Source organism: Marasmius oreades, chromosome 4 (genome assembly GCF_018924745.1).
Source record: "Marasmius oreades isolate 03SP1 chromosome 4, whole genome shotgun sequence".
NCBI classification, from domain to species: domain Eukaryota; kingdom Fungi; phylum Basidiomycota; class Agaricomycetes; order Agaricales; family Marasmiaceae; genus Marasmius; species Marasmius oreades.
The window spans coordinates 2,804,563-2,821,426 of NC_057326.1; the positions used below are offsets into that span (position 1 = coordinate 2,804,563).

Below are 16,864 nucleotides of genomic sequence, written 5' to 3' on the forward strand. Positions count from 1 at the left end.
AAACAACGGGGTGCAGGGGCGAAGCCCTGCCTAGCTGGGTGAAGGGGAGGAACACATCCGAGCGCAGCGAGCGTTCGTGTGTAAACCCGGAACCCTAGCTAGTATCTTCTCTGTCGTCGGCTGGTGATGGCAGTTGCCCTGGACAAGCTTTGAAGACTAATGGAACCATGTCTCCGAGCAGTAAACGTGTGATAGATATACGATGATTGTAGTTGTCGACTTTGGAGAGGTAGTGCCGAAGGAATAAGGTACTTATGTCTTCTCGGTTCTTCTGTCCCGTTTGGATCCACCAGTTCCACGTGATCCGTAAGAAATGCCAAGCGAGGGAAGGAATCAATATCTTTCTGCAGGTTCCTACATGTCGCAGAGCTGACTGTTCTAATCAGGTCGTTTATAGGGACTGGACGGAAGTTCGCAGCTGCGGAACAAGAAGGAGGTGTGAGATAATAATTTCCAAATTCGGTAACTATTCCCACGCTCGGTACCCACGCTTTGCGTTCTGGTTTCTCTTCGAAATAAACTCACCGCTCTCACTCCTAGCAATCTATCATTCATAGTATACTCACGTTTTAGATCTAGTCCATCTACCATCGACAGAATTTAATCAAGTACGCCTTCATCATCCATCCGGCCCGGCGATTTGTTCAACTCGAGACCGCCAGTCTATTATGATGAGATTAGTAGTGGTGAGTTAAATTTACAGACGGATCCTTGTGTAACCTTTCCTTGCTGGTCATAGTCCGTAAATCACACTGAACAAGGTTACGTTCGTTTAGTGCACCACCTGTGGTCCCGTCATTTTGTGCTGTCCAGGCGGCCGGCATTGCGATGGATGATTAGCTCTACCTGCACCTCCGTGGGGTGGAGTGAGATTTACGACGTGAAGACTTATGAAACGGGTGGACGGTATATGAAATCTTACCTTGCAAGAGATTTTACATATGCAGGCAAACCGTATGAAGTGACCTATTGGTACAGCACCTTCATCTCGCCACCTCTGGATGTGATATAACTTAACCTGTTCATCTAGGCCTCATGTGAACAGGGAATGAAGGACTGTCTCTGATAGGCTCATTCATGCGTGGTAGGAAGTGCTCAAAGGTGTTTGAAGTACACACACAAACGAATGCTCTCTCCGGTGCAGCCAACTGTATGGGGACATCGAGACGGCGAGTGCAACACTCTAGAGCGACATCTACCTTGTTTGAAAGCGTTTCGATCAGCGAACTCGCGCGACAGTGATTGACCCAGACGACGATCGGTTCTATCTTTGTTCGGGCTATTAACGATCCAAGTGGAACGCGTTTCAGGAGAGGTGGCTTCTCGTTTCGTGGTATAGGGCCAGTATTCGTTCAATCGCAGTTTCTCCTCGAGGAGGTTCAATTTCAATCGCAGGACTGTCCGACGGGAATGTGGTAAGGTGGGAGATGTATTTAACAATAAAGACAGGGATGAAGTCGAGCATTAATCATTCATTCGCCTCTCTGGATGGTAAAGGATGTTGCTACAGGCTCTCCGGATGGTTCTGTCGTGCTACGGGATCCTGATGGCGAGAGTATACTTATGGAATTGACGAAATCCTCACCGCCACGCGATGGATGTCCGCAGACGGACGATACCTCAGGCCTCAGGCCTCAGATCCCAATCATCCCAAGATTGCAAGGTCATCACCCGTGCAGGCGACACATCATTGCCGAACTTTAACGACATCCAATACCCTCGTTAGAACATCTACATACAGTGTAAGTGTATTGCGGAAACTGGCACACAGCTTGGCTTCTGTCTCAGTGAGTATATAGTTGCGGAATACATATAGTATGTATATCCGATAATACAAGCTTGTATATACCGGTCCATGGAAAAGGAAAGAGAACAAGCGATGCATCCCAATCGACTCCATCCGTGGTCTTTCGGAAGATCGCAAGGGAACAAATCATTGGAAATGGAAAGGTAATGAAATTTGTTCTTTTTTCCAATCGCCACCGTAGGACAGATGCATATCATGACGGCAAATGAAGATGTCTATAGAAGAAAGGAAACAAATCGAGAGTGACCGAAGTGAGTGATACGATAATCATCTATCCATGCACAAATGTGAGACGACGAGATGAAGCAAAAAATGAACCCAATACAAGTCCAGTTTTGCCCCCTTTGGAAAACGAATGAATAGATGAAACGAGCGTAGTATACGTTCCCCCCCCTGCGTGTCCAGACACGAATCCCTCAAGTCCTTTGAAACACCTTGAACAGGTTTCTTTTCACAAAGTAAAACAAGCACTGCGAGACGAGAATAAAGTCAATTATACCTCATTCATAACTTGAAAAAAGTGCACTCACACCAACAAACCTAACCGCCGAAAGGCCGAGAGTCGCAAACAGAATGATATTGAAATAAAAACTCTGTTTCTTGACCAACTCCCGATCAGACCCTTTCAACCGTAAACCATCAAGGTTCATCACGCCGATCGCCAGCACGGCATTACTGAACATCCAGCATGCTACCAGTCTAAGTGTATAAGGTTCAGCACAAAAGTTTGCTGAGCAGGACATCGAGAGTCCTACGCACCTAGTCCGGAACGTCCGATTCTGATCATCCATCGTAGGCTTCTCCGCAACTTCCTCAGTCACGAAAGGTTTGATCGCCCTCCTCACAGTCTGTTTAAACGCTTCGTCCACATCTTCCTGTGGCTTCGTCGTGTCCTCGACAACTTGAGCTTTAGAGGATTTGATGGAAGGCAATGCATCGGCTTTATCGGAGCCTTTTGTTCCCCATGAGACCTTGAAGAGTATGAGTGAGCTTCAGCGGGAAAATGGCTCTGCAGAAAAAGGTAACTCACATCATGCAAATTACAAAATGCATACACGTTCAACACGTTCGTAAAACTAGGAGCTAATAGGAGGTACTGGAAAAAGCTCGAAAACATGTGCCATGGGTCGCCATATAGAAGGGAGCCGATAAAGTAGATGCCTAAACCCCCCGTTTGCTTCCTCGCCTTTGAAGAATTGAGGGAAGTGGACATACCGTATGTAGAAAACAACGCAGCTGCCAACGCGCCAACAGAAGAATCCAACAAGAATTTGACAGGATCAAACGACCCATCGCCTTCCAACTTGGCTTGTTCAATCAAATGGGGTATGTTCTGGAGGGGTCTGACGCGTCAGCCCAAAGCAAAAAGCAATAAAGATAAAGAGCAACGAACCAGGAGCGTCTGTATCGTCAACCAAAACGCACAGATCAACAAATATAACGAAAGCAGCGCATACACCCAAAGGGTAACCACATACGCCGACCTCTCCCCCTTTGGCCGATTCCCAAGCGCAAGAACAAACTGCAAAACGAGAAAAGTGATATATATCCACTTGAAGGCTGCGTTGACCCAATGCGTAATGTCAGCCGTACCAAAGATGATGATTGGATTCGAAGGCATATCAGGTAAAAGATCAATAATGATCGCAAACGTCAACCACATATTCGCCAATGCGAACCACGAAAAGAGAAGAGAGAAGGCGTTGTAAAACGCTTGAACGGTCAACACGAACATCCGAATCGGGCCATGTCCACTCCGGTAGATCTGGAAGAAATTGACGAGGGCATACACGGACGCCGCAAAACTGCCGTTCAACCATCTCCTCCGCTGTCCAATCAACTCTACTGCGGACTCTGGGACGTCGGTTTCGGCTTTGGAAGGCTGTACGTAGGTCAACGTCCAATTGGCACCCTTTTTAGTGACAAGTTCGAAACAGAGGATCCGGTCCTCGGCTAAAAACATGTTTTTGGTGAAGATTCCCATTCCGTAGATCCCCTTGTCACCTAATCGGTCGGCTAGGGAGTGGTCACCGTGAAAGTATTGTTCCAAGGGTCGTCCAAGAATGGCTCGGAATCGATAAGCAGAAAAAGCTCCTGGAAGGACGGAAACATAACCAAAGGAGGACTCGAGGGGCTTGTCTGTGGGGTAGGGGTAAGTGATGATTCATAAAGGGGAGAAGGGACACACACCAAGGATGTTTGACATCTTGTACTCAAAATTCTGCGCAGCGACCAACGGGTTCAACAATTTCTTGCCACCCTTGATCATGGCGTGAATTTCACCGCAGCATCCACCAAGGCTCTTGTTATTCGCAAAGGCTTCCCAGAGATAGAAAATGGACTTGTGCCCTGGTTTTGTTCCGGCATCGATCAAGACGCAAACTTCGGGCTAAAAGTAACGTTAGGTTTTTAGAAAAAGCTAAACAAGGGGGAGGGTGCCACTCGTACCTCAAGCATGCGGCCGATGGCGTTAAAGAGCCAACGATGAGAATTGATCTTCTTTTGGTTCTTCGCTTTGAGAACAAGGATAAACTGAACAGGAACCAAGTTGTCTTTTGAACCAGATTGGGGAAGGATCAACTGTGGATTCGAAGCCGAATCAGAGATGGAAAGTTGGGTAGTGTACTGTACAAGAAAGACGTCAATTACGAAAAAAAAGGGGAAGAAAGGCGGAGCGAGGTTACCTCGAATACGTGAGCAACAACGTCCTTGCCGTCGACACGTTTCTTCATTACGCCATCCTGATAAACGCCAACGGTGGCTAGGATATCCAAGACACTCTTATCCATGGGCTCTAAACCATCGACGATCAAGGCGACGGTAATTTTCTGCCATCCCCAGTTTCCTCCACCTCCGATCTCGAGGTCACTGGCAGCATGAGACCGCCAAAACTTGGATTGCTTGGTTTTACACATGTCGCGAATGTTGAGCATAACGCCATGTAAAGTACGAGCATAAAGCATCTTGTCTTCATTATAAGACGTAACGGCAATAAGCACCTCGGTTTGGCGTTGGTATATCTTTGTACGAAGACTCCAGCCGTTTGATTCGGTGAAATCGTCGGGATCGCAGGTGGCGGCAGTGTACCGCATATGGGAGAACTCCGTTGTAGTGGAATGGTTACGATAGCAGGGTTCGATGGCGTTGATGATGGGAGTGGGGACTGGATATTCGGTAATGAAGTGGCCGTGAGTGAGCTGGACCTTACGAGTGACGCCGCGTTTGATAGTCTGTCGGCGTCTCCACTGACCTTCGACGGAAATAGACTCGGTAGAGAAGCGACGGTGATTGGTGTTCTGGAAACGAAGAGAAGGAGGGTGTAGGCCGTGCATGCTGAGGTGGCCGTGATAAGATTTTTCTTCATCGTCTATCATGTCGTCGTCGAAGGACATCATTGAAGGGTCTGAAAGAGAGGGTATAGAGGAGGTTCTGTGTAGGCGATCTTGGCTCGTGTGAAAGATATTTGCAGGGGGAGGATAAAGAATGGAATTTGAGTCACGAAAGTAGCCAGAATTGTGGCGAGAATGAGCAATATCACTTTCAATAGGATAGACAGAAGCACGGGGAGACTGGGCCTCATTAAGCGGGGAAGGGGTATAGACATCATTGAGGGTGTAGTACCCAGAGGCCATGGTGGGATGGGGGAAAGGAATGGGCGTGAAACTGGTGCTTGGCTGGTTTTGACTCTTGTGCCATTTAAGGGGTGTCATCAATCACAGGAGTTTACTAGATCGTTCTCAGACAGGAGCATAGCGTTCTTGGTTCATCGCTGCTTGGCCATGTTGAAGGGCGGCAGGGGCATCCACAAGAGTAGTCCGCTGTAGTTTACATGGCAGTTGGAGAGTTGATTGATTTCGGGGAGACGGGTGGAATCGCACCCACAAACGCCCACAGTTCTCAGGCTTGTTCTCAATGACAACAGTTTTCAAAACTATCATCTCTCGTTCTCCGTCTACCATTCTCTCGCAGCTCGCTCATCTCAAAAACAATTTCTACCGCCATTCGCTTTTTTTCACAGTCTCACCTCCATCCTCGAGTGACGACATATCAGCAATCGTAGACGCTCTCAATAATCTGTCAGAAGAAAGCGTTGGATGCATTTCATCTCCAGCACCAAGCATAACATGCTCTCTAGCGTTCATGAACAAATCTACATCCACTCTCTTTCGTTCTACCATCCCAGGTAGAGCGAGAATACAAGTCGGAAGATGGCACTCATATGCGTTAAAGGACGAGAAACACATGGATCAATTCCCAGCTTGGGGCAGCAATATAGATTGGGGGGAGATTTGGAATCAGAACGAGAGATTTTCTGGAGCTCTCCCAAAGGAACTGAAGTCTTCAACGTGCGTTGCTCCCATTATTAAACTTCCAAAAACACTAAACATTTTCCTTAGCATGAATCCCAACCAAATCCTCTACCTTTCCGATCCATCTCCCGAAGGCCTCATATCGTCCCTTTGCTCTACTTTTCCATCATCTCACCAGGTCTGTCCTAGTCATCCCCGTTCAGCCGCCACTAATCTCCTCTGTTCCACTTCAAGCTAGCTCGGTCTCCTCGCTTCATCCACACCGTTCATAACCGGTCGTCCAGTAACCTTATTTCACAACGGGAAAGTGTTTGAAACTGGTGCCGTCGGTGTCGCGATCTCTTCGCCCAACAGCCAACAAACCGTGGATCTGCACTTACCAGAAGACGTAAAGCCGTTGGGAGAGGAAATGCTCGTTACTCGGTGCGTTTTCCCCACCCGTTATTGACTCACCTCTCACCTTTCTTGGACCTTTCCCTTAGGGCAGAAGGAAACCTCATAACAACCCTCAACAACTCTAATCCAACCCGTCTTCTCCTTCGTGCTATCGAAACCGCAGGAATCGACGCGAGTTCCGAAGGAGCGATCCTCTTCAAGGAGCAAGAAGAGTTTTATCTTGGGGTTCCGGATTCTCAGATTCACACCATCACTTCGGGTGATATTTCTCGTGGGACCATGGCATTGAACACAACTCGTGCGCCTGGTGTGGGTTCCAAGGTTCAGGTAAAGTTCTCGTCTCACTTTGTTTTCTTGCTTTTAGTCTAAGCGTTTGTAGTTCTACCATCGTAGTAAAAGCACCAGCCACCGAGAACAACCGCTTCGTTCCTCTAAGCAGCTGTCCGTATCCTTCAGAGTGGCGAAACCAGAACCGGAACTCGAAGACCATATTAAGGATCCCATTATCCTAGACAACGTCTTTTATACCAATAGCGAGAACGGTTTTGTTGTTGCACGAGGGTTCGGAGAGGTACCTTGGACATGCACTGTTCCTGGATGTGTTGCGAGTTTGCGTGTGTGATTAAGGCACATGTATCATCAATGTTGTTAATTTCATTGACCAGTCGTGGGCTAGAGATCTCGAGAGCCATTCTTCAAACCGAGTAGACATAATTTGTTGGTATTGTCGCTCGAATGCTAGCGTGGTTGTTGCTTTATGAGGAGGACAAAGGAGCACGATTACGACGGTCGTCATAGATAACGTGACCGCGTTTGAAGGGCTGCCTCGAGGTACACGTGTTTTTGATTTCTCCCGTCAAAGAATCGAGATCGTCCCCATTGGGGAAAAGGACCCTGAGTTTCCCGCGATCAAATCCAATCAACTGGATGACTTCCCGTAAGGATGTGCAAATAATCTCCTTTCAAATAAAAGTTTTGATGTAAATTGGAAATTGGGAAATTGTCGAATTATTTGCAGATGCCTCCCGCAATGCTGGAAATTTGCATGGAGTGCTCGGATTTATCACACGTGTGGTAGCTCGCCAAGGGCGTAAGCGCGGACAAACTTCCATATCTGGGCTGGAAACCATGTGGACTCACCTCGCTTAACGAAATATTGCAGCAAAAACAGTTTAGAAAGGGGTCGCTAGGCCTTTCTAAATTCAAGAATTTAGAACATGTCCTGATGTTCAGATTCTGGTATTTGTTGCCAGGTATCACTCGCTTAACATATCTCCGATGATTTTCAGCGTTATTTGCAACGATATTTACAAATAATCCTTACGGGAAGTCATCCACTGTTCGGAGGGACCGGGGAATGTGTCGACACAAGATTGACGTTTGTTCATTTTTACCTTTTTTTCTCCACCTTCTTTCCACACCCCCATCCATTTACAAGTTGCAGTCCCCTTCTTATCCAACCCTTCTAAAGCTCTGCTTCAACACAAGCAGGACTTACATTCTGGATACGACTCGAACCGAGGGACCCTCACAACAGGATTGAAGATAGCGAAGCGGACCTACCCACACCGTCCGAATAAGGCTCCACTTTCTCGAGGATGGAAGTACGGAGACTCTTAACAGAGACACCTTCTGAAGACGTTCGGGGAAGGAGCAATAGTATTAGCACCATTACTAGCAGTCCTTTGCTACAGCGCGATAGAGATGGAGAGCGGATGGTCGAGCTTAGAGAAAGGGAAACCAGGGAGACCACGAGTGGTCCCGGTGCGTGCTGTTCACTTCACTGCGTTTATTGGAAAGGAAAACTAATAGTAATAATTGATTCTATCTCCTTTTCATCGATCCCCTCCTAAAAATGAACCATATCATTTCTTTCATAACTTGTTCCAACAATTGTTTGGCTTTCTCGTGCCTTTCGTATGCCGAAAAAGACCATCTTGGTGTTTGGGGTCCTCGGTCCTCGGGGTCTGGCCTACCTATCCTGGAAGGCCACGTGCTTTCAGCGCCAGGACTGCCGCAGAATCATCAAGCGCCCGCTCTTTCTGGTTCAATTCCACCAGCTAAAGACAGATTTCCTCCACCTCCCTCTAATTTGACCGGCAGATGTGAGTTTCATTGATTTTTTTCCTAACGATTTAAGCTTGCTAGGGTCGGCTTGAACTTTTTCACGACTTTTTTTTTCTTCCGGGCATAATATGATTTTACTGACTTGCAAAAAAAAATTATTGCAGCACCGACACTGGACACTCAACCACGACGAGATAGAGAACGAGATACCCACACTCCACCTATCACCCCCTCACACTCGCCCATCGCCTCCACAGCCAACGGTCCGGGTCCGGGCCCGAGCAACATCAGCATCATTCACAACCCACGTACTAGACCAGGACCAGGCGCTCCTCCACCATCGAATTCGATCATACCTCTCTCATCCAACCCCCACGGAATTCGTGGAGATATGCCCCAACCCCTCGCCCTCGGATCCCAACGTGAACAAGGTCCTCCGTTACCCATTCGAGGAGGTGTACTTGATTTACTCCCTCCCCAACACGAACAGAGTCATCAGAGGCATCAGAAGATGCAAATGCAGGTTCAGACCATGCAAGTTGCACGACAGGATGTGGGTGATTCTGGGCATGTGCCTGGGGAGGTGTTACCTTTGGTTAGGAGGGAGAGGGTTGTTTTGGAGAGGGAGAGGGGTGTTAGCGGTAGTGGCGGTGGGTCTGAGAGGGAGAGAGATAGAGTGGGTAGTGGTGGGTCTGAGAGGGAGAGGGAGAGGGAGAGGGAGAGGGAGAGGGAGAGGGAGAGAGAGAGGGAGAGGGATAGAGAGAGGGAGAGGGATAGAGAGAGGGAGAGGGAGAGAGATAGAGTGGGTGGTGGTAGTGGTCCTTCTGGAGGTATTGAAAGAGAGAGGGTGATGGTGAGGGAGGACACACCCCCGCAAAGACACTTTCAAGGACAGTTTCATACCCAGTTTGTTCCTGGGCTGAATGCGCAGCAGCAGAGAGAGATGAAGGAACGAGAGCGAGAACGCGAAAGGGAAATGGCTAGAGAGAGAGAGATGATGGCTCATCAACATGAACGAGAAAGGGAGAGAGAGATGGTTATGCGAGAACGAGAAAGGGAGAGGGATAGAGAGATGCCGTTTGCACCACCCCCACCGGGTTATCATCCTCATATACATTCTCATTTTCATGGACCTCCTCCACCATCACATCATTCTCAGTCACGTCCACCAAGCGAGCCGCCGTTAAATTCGCATAGCCATCAGCACTCTTCATCACACCCACATTCGGCGTCATCTATGATCAGTCCGTCTTCGGCCTCTCATGATGGAAGAAGTCAGAGCGGACATGGCGCCGCTCATCAACATCACGGACATCCTCATCCTCATCCTCATCCGCATTCACATCACCATTCCCATCACCATCATATTGTTCATCACCATCATGAACGGTCTGGTGAACGTGACCGTGGCGGACGTGACAGGGAGAAGGAAGAGAGAGCGAGAAGGGGCGTATCTCCTTCTCGTGATCGTGACAGGAGGGAGAGAGATCCGAATCATTCGTTACGAGAGAGGGAACGGGTTGGTCCTCCCCCTCCCCCTCCTCCTCTGGTGCCTTTAGCTAGCGACCTCAGTCCGACACCGGTGCGTGAACGTGAACGTGAACGTGACGTTGCTCATTTACGGGAACGAGAGCGGGAGAGAGATATCGCCATGCGTGAAAGGGATAAAGAGATGAGGGAGCGTGAATTTGTTCAACGTGATTTGAGGGAACGGGAGTACTTTGAATCCGAATATCGGGAACGTGAAAGGGAAGCGTTTGTCCGAAGAGAGAGAGAGAGGGAGATACGAGGACGGGAGAGGGAAAGAGAAATGGCCTTTCGCGAGCACGAGCGTGGATGGGAAAGGGAAAGGGAACGTGAACGGTCTTCACTTGGTCAACCTCCGTTGTCTACACGGGAATTGGCTCGTGAGCGTGATCCACCCCCACCTCATTCTTCTCCTTATGGAGTGCCACCACCTCATCCCGGACATGCGTCTTTACCTCCTAGACGAGACCATCATATTCGAGACCGGGAACCTCCTCCACATCCGTCGCTTGGATCGGTTCCACACCGAGATAGAGAACGCGAAAGGGAGAGGGAGAGGGATAGAGAAAGGGAGAGTGAGCGGGAACCTCCACCTCCACCTCCTCACGCAACGTTGGCTTTATCCCCACGCGAGGCAGTACTTCATACTCGAGACCGCGACCGGGAACGGGAACGAATACCACCCCCACCCCCACCTCCACCTCCACCATCTGGACCACCTGTCGTTCATCACCCTGTGATAGACGAAAGCACGATACCGTTTGGGTATGCTGGAATGGGATTGGGAGCCCCCCCGAATTCGAACCATCACCCTCACCCTCTTCATCATCAACAGCACCAACACCAACACCATCAGATGTCCATGGCTATGGCTATGGGAGGTGGCGTGCCTGGTGTTGGACTAGGAGCTTCATACGACGAGGCGAACGTCAATAGTCGTGATCTTCCTCCTAGCGGCGCCGCGGGTGGGTTTGTGATACCCCCTCCTTCACATTCGCATTCCCAGCATTCCGGAGTGGTAGATGGAAGAGGTAATGGCGGTAATCCTATGAATAGGGTTTCAGGACAAGTGGAAGATGAATGGCAACAGCAGTGGGGAGGGGGGGAGGGGGAGGAGGAAGAGAGAGAGGTTAGGTCGAGAGTGAATATTGATTTAGGGGTGTATGTGTGGCCCAAGACGCCGTTTCCGTGGGTATTTGGAGAAAGGGTCGGGCCTCCTTCGCGGTCAACTGGTGCTGGTGCCCTTTCTTCGTCTTCACATCCTTCTACTAGCCCTACTACGGCTTGTGTTGGGAACAGTAGTAAGGATTTGGATGATCGTGCCGTTGAGAACCCGGGTTCTTCTGCATCTGGTGGGAGCAACGCGGTGAATGGCGATACGGCTGCGGCTACTAAGGAAGAGAATATGGATTTGGATGTGGAGGAACGAGAACCCGGGGAGGTGGATGACAAACCCGTCGGGGTGTCGTTGTCAAGAGAGGTGACTGCGATTGAGATGGCAAGTGAAAAGATGCAGGATGGTGGAAGTGGGAGTAAGGGTAAGGAGAAGGATAAAGACAAGGACATTATTAAGGAAGGGAAAGTCACCACTCCGGAGCTTCCCCCTCCTCATGTTTCTGCCAACATTGACGCCGAAGGGAGAACATTGTCACCTTCGTCGTCCAAGTCCCCAATTGCGCCTTCCAATTCTATTCCCAACAACTCCTCCGCATCTGCTCCGATTAAAGAGCAGCAGGACGATCCTCACCTCCTCGACACGCAGACTTTGGCAACGATTGTCATTCCTTCAGGCTACCTACCCTCCGCAGATGACAGGGGGAAAATGAAGATGAGAATCTGGGGTGGTGGACTCCCACCTCCGCCTATTCCACCTCCGCCTTTTGGGTATCCTTATCGGAATGACCCGAACAGTATGTACCCTCTGCGAAATGACCATCACCAACCACCCCCTCATTCCCACCCTTCTTCTTCTTCCAACCATCCCTCCCATCAATTTGGTTCATCATCCCAACAAAAACGTTCTCGCAACCCATTACGACGACGGAGAATCTACACAGACGACTCTGATCCTTTCTTGTGTGCTCTACATTCAGGGTGGATAACATGGTCAGCAGCGTGTAAGGCTAAAGAGGTGGGGAAAGATCTGAAAGTTGTGTTGAGGGTTATTAGGTGTATTGGTGGTGGTGGCGAGGCAAAATTGACTTCTGAGGATTCAGATCCTGCCACTGTTACTGCTAATACTTCCCCACTACGTGCGAGAGAGGATATGGGTGGGAATCTCCGTTTTGATACGAGGAGAAAGGGTCTGGAGACTCAAAGTGTAGGAGGTCGATCTTTCTATGGAATCAGCGCGGGTGGATGGGGAAAAGAGGAAGTTGTAGGGCGGTTTATAGGTGGAGTTGGAGAGAGGTTTTGGTGTGTTCAGAATGCAGCTTCGGGGATGGTAAGCAACAACAGTAAGGGTGGGAGTGATGAAAAAGAGAATAAGGATACTACGGACCCTGGTGGTGGTCTCAAGAAAGAGAGTCCTGAGGAGGAATTGGGAGTGGAGGGCGAGGAAATCCCTGCCATTGCGAAAACGCAGAATAAATCAAAGGTGGCGGAGAAGGAAGGTGTAATGGAATTAGAGGACAATGGGGATGATGATGGGCGATCGGTGAAGAGTGCCGGTTGGGGAAGTGGACATGATGGTTCTGCGATTGAGGTTGTTGACGTTGAATGGGTGGGTGTGAGTGTTATCGTGACCCGAGTTCTCTGTTCTTAGTGTCCTTACCACTTTTTCCCTCTCCCCTTTAGAAATCAGCCTATCGTTGCTCAGGGAGACGGAACAGATCACAACGACTTTTGGAGTACGCTCTGTGTCGGACATCACTCATGGGCCCGAGTTCCATGCCCACACATTCAACTTCGCCTACCAACACGTACATCAACCCTCGAAAACGACGGCGGGTTGATACCATCCAATCTCATTCTTATCCAGCGTACCTTTGTCGTAAAAGGAATAGGCAAGCGTTAATGGCGAATGCTGTTCCGTTGGATCCGGTTTTGGAAGTCGATGATGAGGAAGAGAGTAAGTTTTATGACGCACTATTTGGACTGCTTCAATGATTTTCTTGTTTTTTTTACTTCTTAGATGAGTTTGAGAGATGTGTAGTGAGTGAGCACGGTGGAATGGAGAGTAGGAAAGAGTCAACGACCCCTACAGTCATTGTCGGTTTGGGAACGGGTGGAGTGTGGTTTGTAATTTTTCGTTTATTTATTAAGGTGGCTGTTCTAATGATTTCAAATTTTCAGGTACAAGTACGACCCAGATGTCCTGCGGAATGCATTTGAAAGTTGGCGCTCGAGAGAAGATGACGAGGAGGAAGGTGAGAATAGAGGGAGGAAGAGAAGACGACTGTCTCCGTCCGGTGCTTCTGCAAGTGAGAAGAAAGACAAGAGGACGACGGTGATGATTCAGCTTGAACCAGGGTCTTCCTCCGGAGCTTCGACATATGTCCGGCGTGAGGAAACGAACAGTTGTCTTGGGATTTTCTGTTTGAAGACACAAGAGGGTGATCTTGGGAAGGTCAGGGAATTTACGTTCCCTGATGCTCTTGAGTCTATGGAGGTCGATCAGGAGAAGAGACAAGCGGAGAGACCGGTTGAAGTCGTGAATGTTTCCTCGGACACCTTTGAATCATGTATAGTTCCTTTGGAGGGATTGGAGTTTTCAAAGGAAGGTATCAGCATTAAGGCTCAAGCCCATCCTGATGCAGGCGCTATCAGTGTGGAGCGGTGGAAGTGGGTGTGAAAACAATGATGATTTGGCTTTTATTTTCTGTGATGTATCGATAGTCGAGACTTATATCTTATTCTTTGACAATCTTGTGTATTTCGCATCATGCCAATGCAGTTTTGGAGAATTTTAATGCTCAGTTGAGCAGGTCGGCAATCATTCTGCGGCGTGTGGGCTGCGTGCCGCGTTTAGTCACAACGGCGTGACTCGGTAAACCGCCTTTGTGTTTTCTTTCACGACCACCATCATGGATAGACCCTCTATAATCGATGATGAAATCATTGCTGATAGCGAAGGGGAAGGGGATTATATGCCAAGGCAACGAGATGTCGTTGCAAACAGTGCGTAATGCCAGTACATGATCTGAAACGGTCCCTCCGGTAGACTGATGGTGTTCGTACAGTCTCTAGTTTTACCCCTCATCACGCGAAGGACAGTTCCATAGTCGAGGCATCTAGCACTTCCTCCGTACGACCTCGTCCAAGGCCTCGTCCAGCTTACAAAGGAGCAGCCGGTTATCAACCAGACTCGATTACCTCGAATGATTCAAGTAACTTATTAGGCCACGCGATACCTAAACCACCTTCGCACAATCACAACAACGACGATGAAATTTCGGCTTTCGTTGCTCCTAGCATCGCAGACCGGGCTAAAATGCGTCGAAGGGACACCCAAAAATCAAAACCGACGAAATCCCCATTCGAAGTGATTGAATTCTCTTCAGACGATGACGATGTAGACGAGTTAGCTCTTACGTCGTCATCGAAATCCAAGGTCAAGGCCAAGCCCAGCAGCTCTGAAACTCGAACGAAGGCCAAGACGAAGCGCGACAAGAACAAAAACAAGAAGAATGGTATCCCATCGCCTTTACCACGAGAAGAATCCTCTCAACCCAGCCTACCCATGGGTACATCTCCAGTCCTGCCGCGAATCGAATTAGCACCTGCACCTCCATCCACGTTACCTCCCTCTGATTATCCCCAGTCCACACCATCCGGTATAAATAACATGAACGACAACGAGAACGAATACCCGCCGATAGCGGTTATGCCGCAGCTACATCTGCAGCTGCGGAGCGATGTAGGATCCTCTTCTCAAGTTACCTCTCCTTGTCCTTCGGCGAAAAGGAAGAGGTCGTCGGAGCAGGATGAGCTAGAATATGAGGATGTAGATACCCGCATGGTTACGGGTGTCGATAAACCGGATGTATCATCTCCCAAAGAAGCAAGCTCCTCGAAGAAGAAAACGGCGGCGAAGGTGAAGAAAGCAAAGGGCAAGAAGGCCGAGACAGAATTCAACGGCGTTCGGGATGGAGATGGCGAAGGAATGGGAAAGGGGAAGGGTAAAAAGGCGTCGAAAGGGAAAGTAAGCACGGTGTCCTGTCCTCTTATAACTTCTCTGCGGGCTTATAAATATGATGTGAACGTCAAAGACCAAGGACAAGGACAGACGGAAGGCAAAAGCGAAAGAACCGGAGGAGTTTTATGATGAAGACGATCTCTTTGGTGACGAACCTCGACGTCCCAGCGACAGGCCAGCCGCCGTTCGTGGCTCGAAATCTCCACAAGGACTCTCAGAGACCGCAGGGAAGTCTCCCGACAAGGATGACGCTTCCTCACCTTCACCACCGAAAAAGCAGAAACTTAATGGCGGCAGCAGTTCGGGTTTGGATAGTAGCAAGTTTATTTCTTCAAAGCCTAAAGGGAGACGCAATGTTGTTATTTCGGAGGATGAAGAGGATGACGATGGGAAGATGGAAAAAATTGTTTTGACCACCAAGGACAACGGTCGTGCCAAAACGGACAAGGAGAAGACTCAGATTCGCGATCGGGTTGATCCAAAACAACAAGAGACGCCTCCTCAGCCTGCAGAGAAAGATCTTGAAGCTCCTAAGGTTCGAGTGCCCTCAACTTCAAGGATTAGTATTGATATATCGTGTATACTAATCACGAATAATAACATAGGAAAACGTGGACCCGAAACCCGCCGCCATTGCAGAAACGCCGAACAAACCAGCACATACATCTTCTATTTCCTCGCGCTATTTGATTGCACCCCGAACGAAATCCACACCAATGTCTGAGCTAATCAGACGTGTCAACGCACAACCGAATTCTCCTTTCTCTCCCTCATCTCGATCTTCGCCTTCCGCTACGGGTGGGACGACTTATTCTCCTTACCTGAAGAGCTCTCGCAGTATGCTCTCACGGATTGCTCCGTTGCATCCGAACAGACGAACTCCGCCGCCACCACCACCACCACCGCCGAAGAAGAAGAAATCGAAGAAGGAGTTGGAGATGGAGGAGAGGTGGGAGGAAGAAGTTATTGAGAGTGTAGGTGGAATAACGGAGTGGGCTGCCCTAACTGATCAGGACAGGAGGGATATGAGGAGAGCGAAGAGGGAGAGGGAAATGTATGGGTGTGAGGATTAAGAATGTCACCGACTTTATTATTTGCTACTTTATAGTAGCTGCTGTAGATTCCCGGTACTCGATGATGCTTGCGCGCGGTACTAGCGATAAACACGTAAGTTTACATGTTTTCCGGTATGTAAAGTGAAAATCGGGAGTAAGTACATGAAGATAACTCTTCCTATTTCACGTGATCAACCCTAGCCGCTGTGCCGCTGTTCATTGACATCTAACTTCATTGCTAAAGGAGCTCCGCACGATTGCACTCACGAACGACGTTCAAGCTAAATGACAACCCCGTCTTTCAATTTCATTACCAAGCTGCCCAGAACCGAGCCCGTATTCGCTTGAATTAGTAGTTTTGCCTGTGAATGCTGTTCAAGCTCGACTGCACCTGCTGACTCTTATGAAGGTCTCTCTGAAGTCATTTGTCTTCTTACCCTCATTGGTCTCGTACTCTCAAGCTCCGTAAAACATCCAGTTAACACCCGGATCGCCTGTAAACTGGTAGCCTTCTCCCCCGTGTACATGGGGGTGCCATCACCCTGTTCGAGCTCTGGAATCACGA

At 49.0% G+C, this 16,864-nt stretch overlaps 3 protein-coding genes across 4 annotated transcripts; all 3 read left to right on the top strand.

Annotated features, from left to right (window-relative positions):
* Positions 1-5,688: 5,688 nt before the first annotated feature.
* E1B28_007714 (uncharacterized protein) lies at positions 5,689-7,260 on the top strand. The gene is made up of 5 exons (XM_043152480.1): positions 5,689-6,153; positions 6,205-6,295; positions 6,356-6,540; positions 6,600-6,840; positions 6,893-7,260. Exons 1-5 carry the CDS (start codon positions 5,720-5,722, stop codon positions 7,133-7,135), a joined length of 1,194 nt encoding a protein of 397 aa, XP_043010566.1. The 5' UTR covers positions 5,689-5,719; the 3' UTR covers positions 7,136-7,260.
* Positions 7,261-7,838: 578 nt separating this feature from the next.
* E1B28_007715 (uncharacterized protein) lies at positions 7,839-13,995 on the top strand. The gene is made up of 6 exons (XM_043152481.1): positions 7,839-8,277; positions 8,445-8,618; positions 8,745-12,829; positions 12,904-13,177; positions 13,241-13,343; positions 13,402-13,995. Exons 1-6 carry the CDS (start codon positions 8,112-8,114, stop codon positions 13,898-13,900), a joined length of 5,301 nt encoding a protein of 1,766 aa, XP_043010567.1. The 5' UTR covers positions 7,839-8,111; the 3' UTR covers positions 13,901-13,995.
* A 105-nt stretch (positions 13,996-14,100) lies between these two features.
* Positions 14,101-16,453, top strand: E1B28_007716 (uncharacterized protein). Of its 2 annotated transcripts, XM_043152482.1 has the most exons (4): positions 14,101-14,226; positions 14,289-15,250; positions 15,318-15,779; positions 15,850-16,453. In XM_043152482.1, exons 1-4 carry the CDS (start codon positions 14,133-14,135, stop codon positions 16,315-16,317), a joined length of 1,986 nt encoding a protein of 661 aa, XP_043010568.1. In that variant the 5' UTR covers positions 14,101-14,132; the 3' UTR covers positions 16,318-16,453. The 2 variants fall into 2 exon arrangements, with proteins under 2 accessions (XP_043010568.1, XP_043010569.1); XM_043152483.1 differs by having other exon boundaries at positions 14,101-14,235; positions 15,318-16,453.
* Positions 16,454-16,864: the final 411 nt, after the last annotated feature.

What these genes read in the sequence shown, in the direction of transcription:
- E1B28_007716 (XM_043152482.1), top strand. Translation starts at nt 14,133, where the DNA reads ATGGATAGACCCTCTATAATCGATGATGAAATCATTGCTGATAGCGAA. An exon ending in ACGAGATGTCGTTGCAAACA is followed by an intron (nt 14,227 to 14,288) that starts GTGCGTAATGCC and finishes GTGTTCGTACAG; the next exon opens with TCTCTAGTTTTACCCCTCAT. An exon ending in AAAAGGCGTCGAAAGGGAAA is followed by an intron (nt 15,251 to 15,317) that starts GTAAGCACGGTG and finishes TGAACGTCAAAG; the next exon opens with ACCAAGGACAAGGACAGACG.
- E1B28_007714 (XM_043152480.1), top strand. Translation starts at nt 5,720, where the DNA reads ATGACAACAGTTTTCAAAACTATCATCTCTCGTTCTCCGTCTACCATT. An exon ending in AAGGAACTGAAGTCTTCAAC is followed by an intron (nt 6,154 to 6,204) that starts GTGCGTTGCTCC and finishes CATTTTCCTTAG; the next exon opens with CATGAATCCCAACCAAATCC. An exon ending in CTTTTCCATCATCTCACCAG is followed by an intron (nt 6,296 to 6,355) that starts GTCTGTCCTAGT and finishes ACTTCAAGCTAG; the next exon opens with CTCGGTCTCCTCGCTTCATC.
- E1B28_007715 (XM_043152481.1), top strand. Translation starts at nt 8,112, where the DNA reads ATGGAAGTACGGAGACTCTTAACAGAGACACCTTCTGAAGACGTTCGG. An exon ending in CTCTAATTTGACCGGCAGAT is followed by an intron (nt 8,619 to 8,744) that starts GTGAGTTTCATT and finishes AAATTATTGCAG; the next exon opens with CACCGACACTGGACACTCAA. An exon ending in TTGGGAACGGGTGGAGTGTG is followed by an intron (nt 13,344 to 13,401) that starts GTTTGTAATTTT and finishes TCAAATTTTCAG; the next exon opens with GTACAAGTACGACCCAGATG.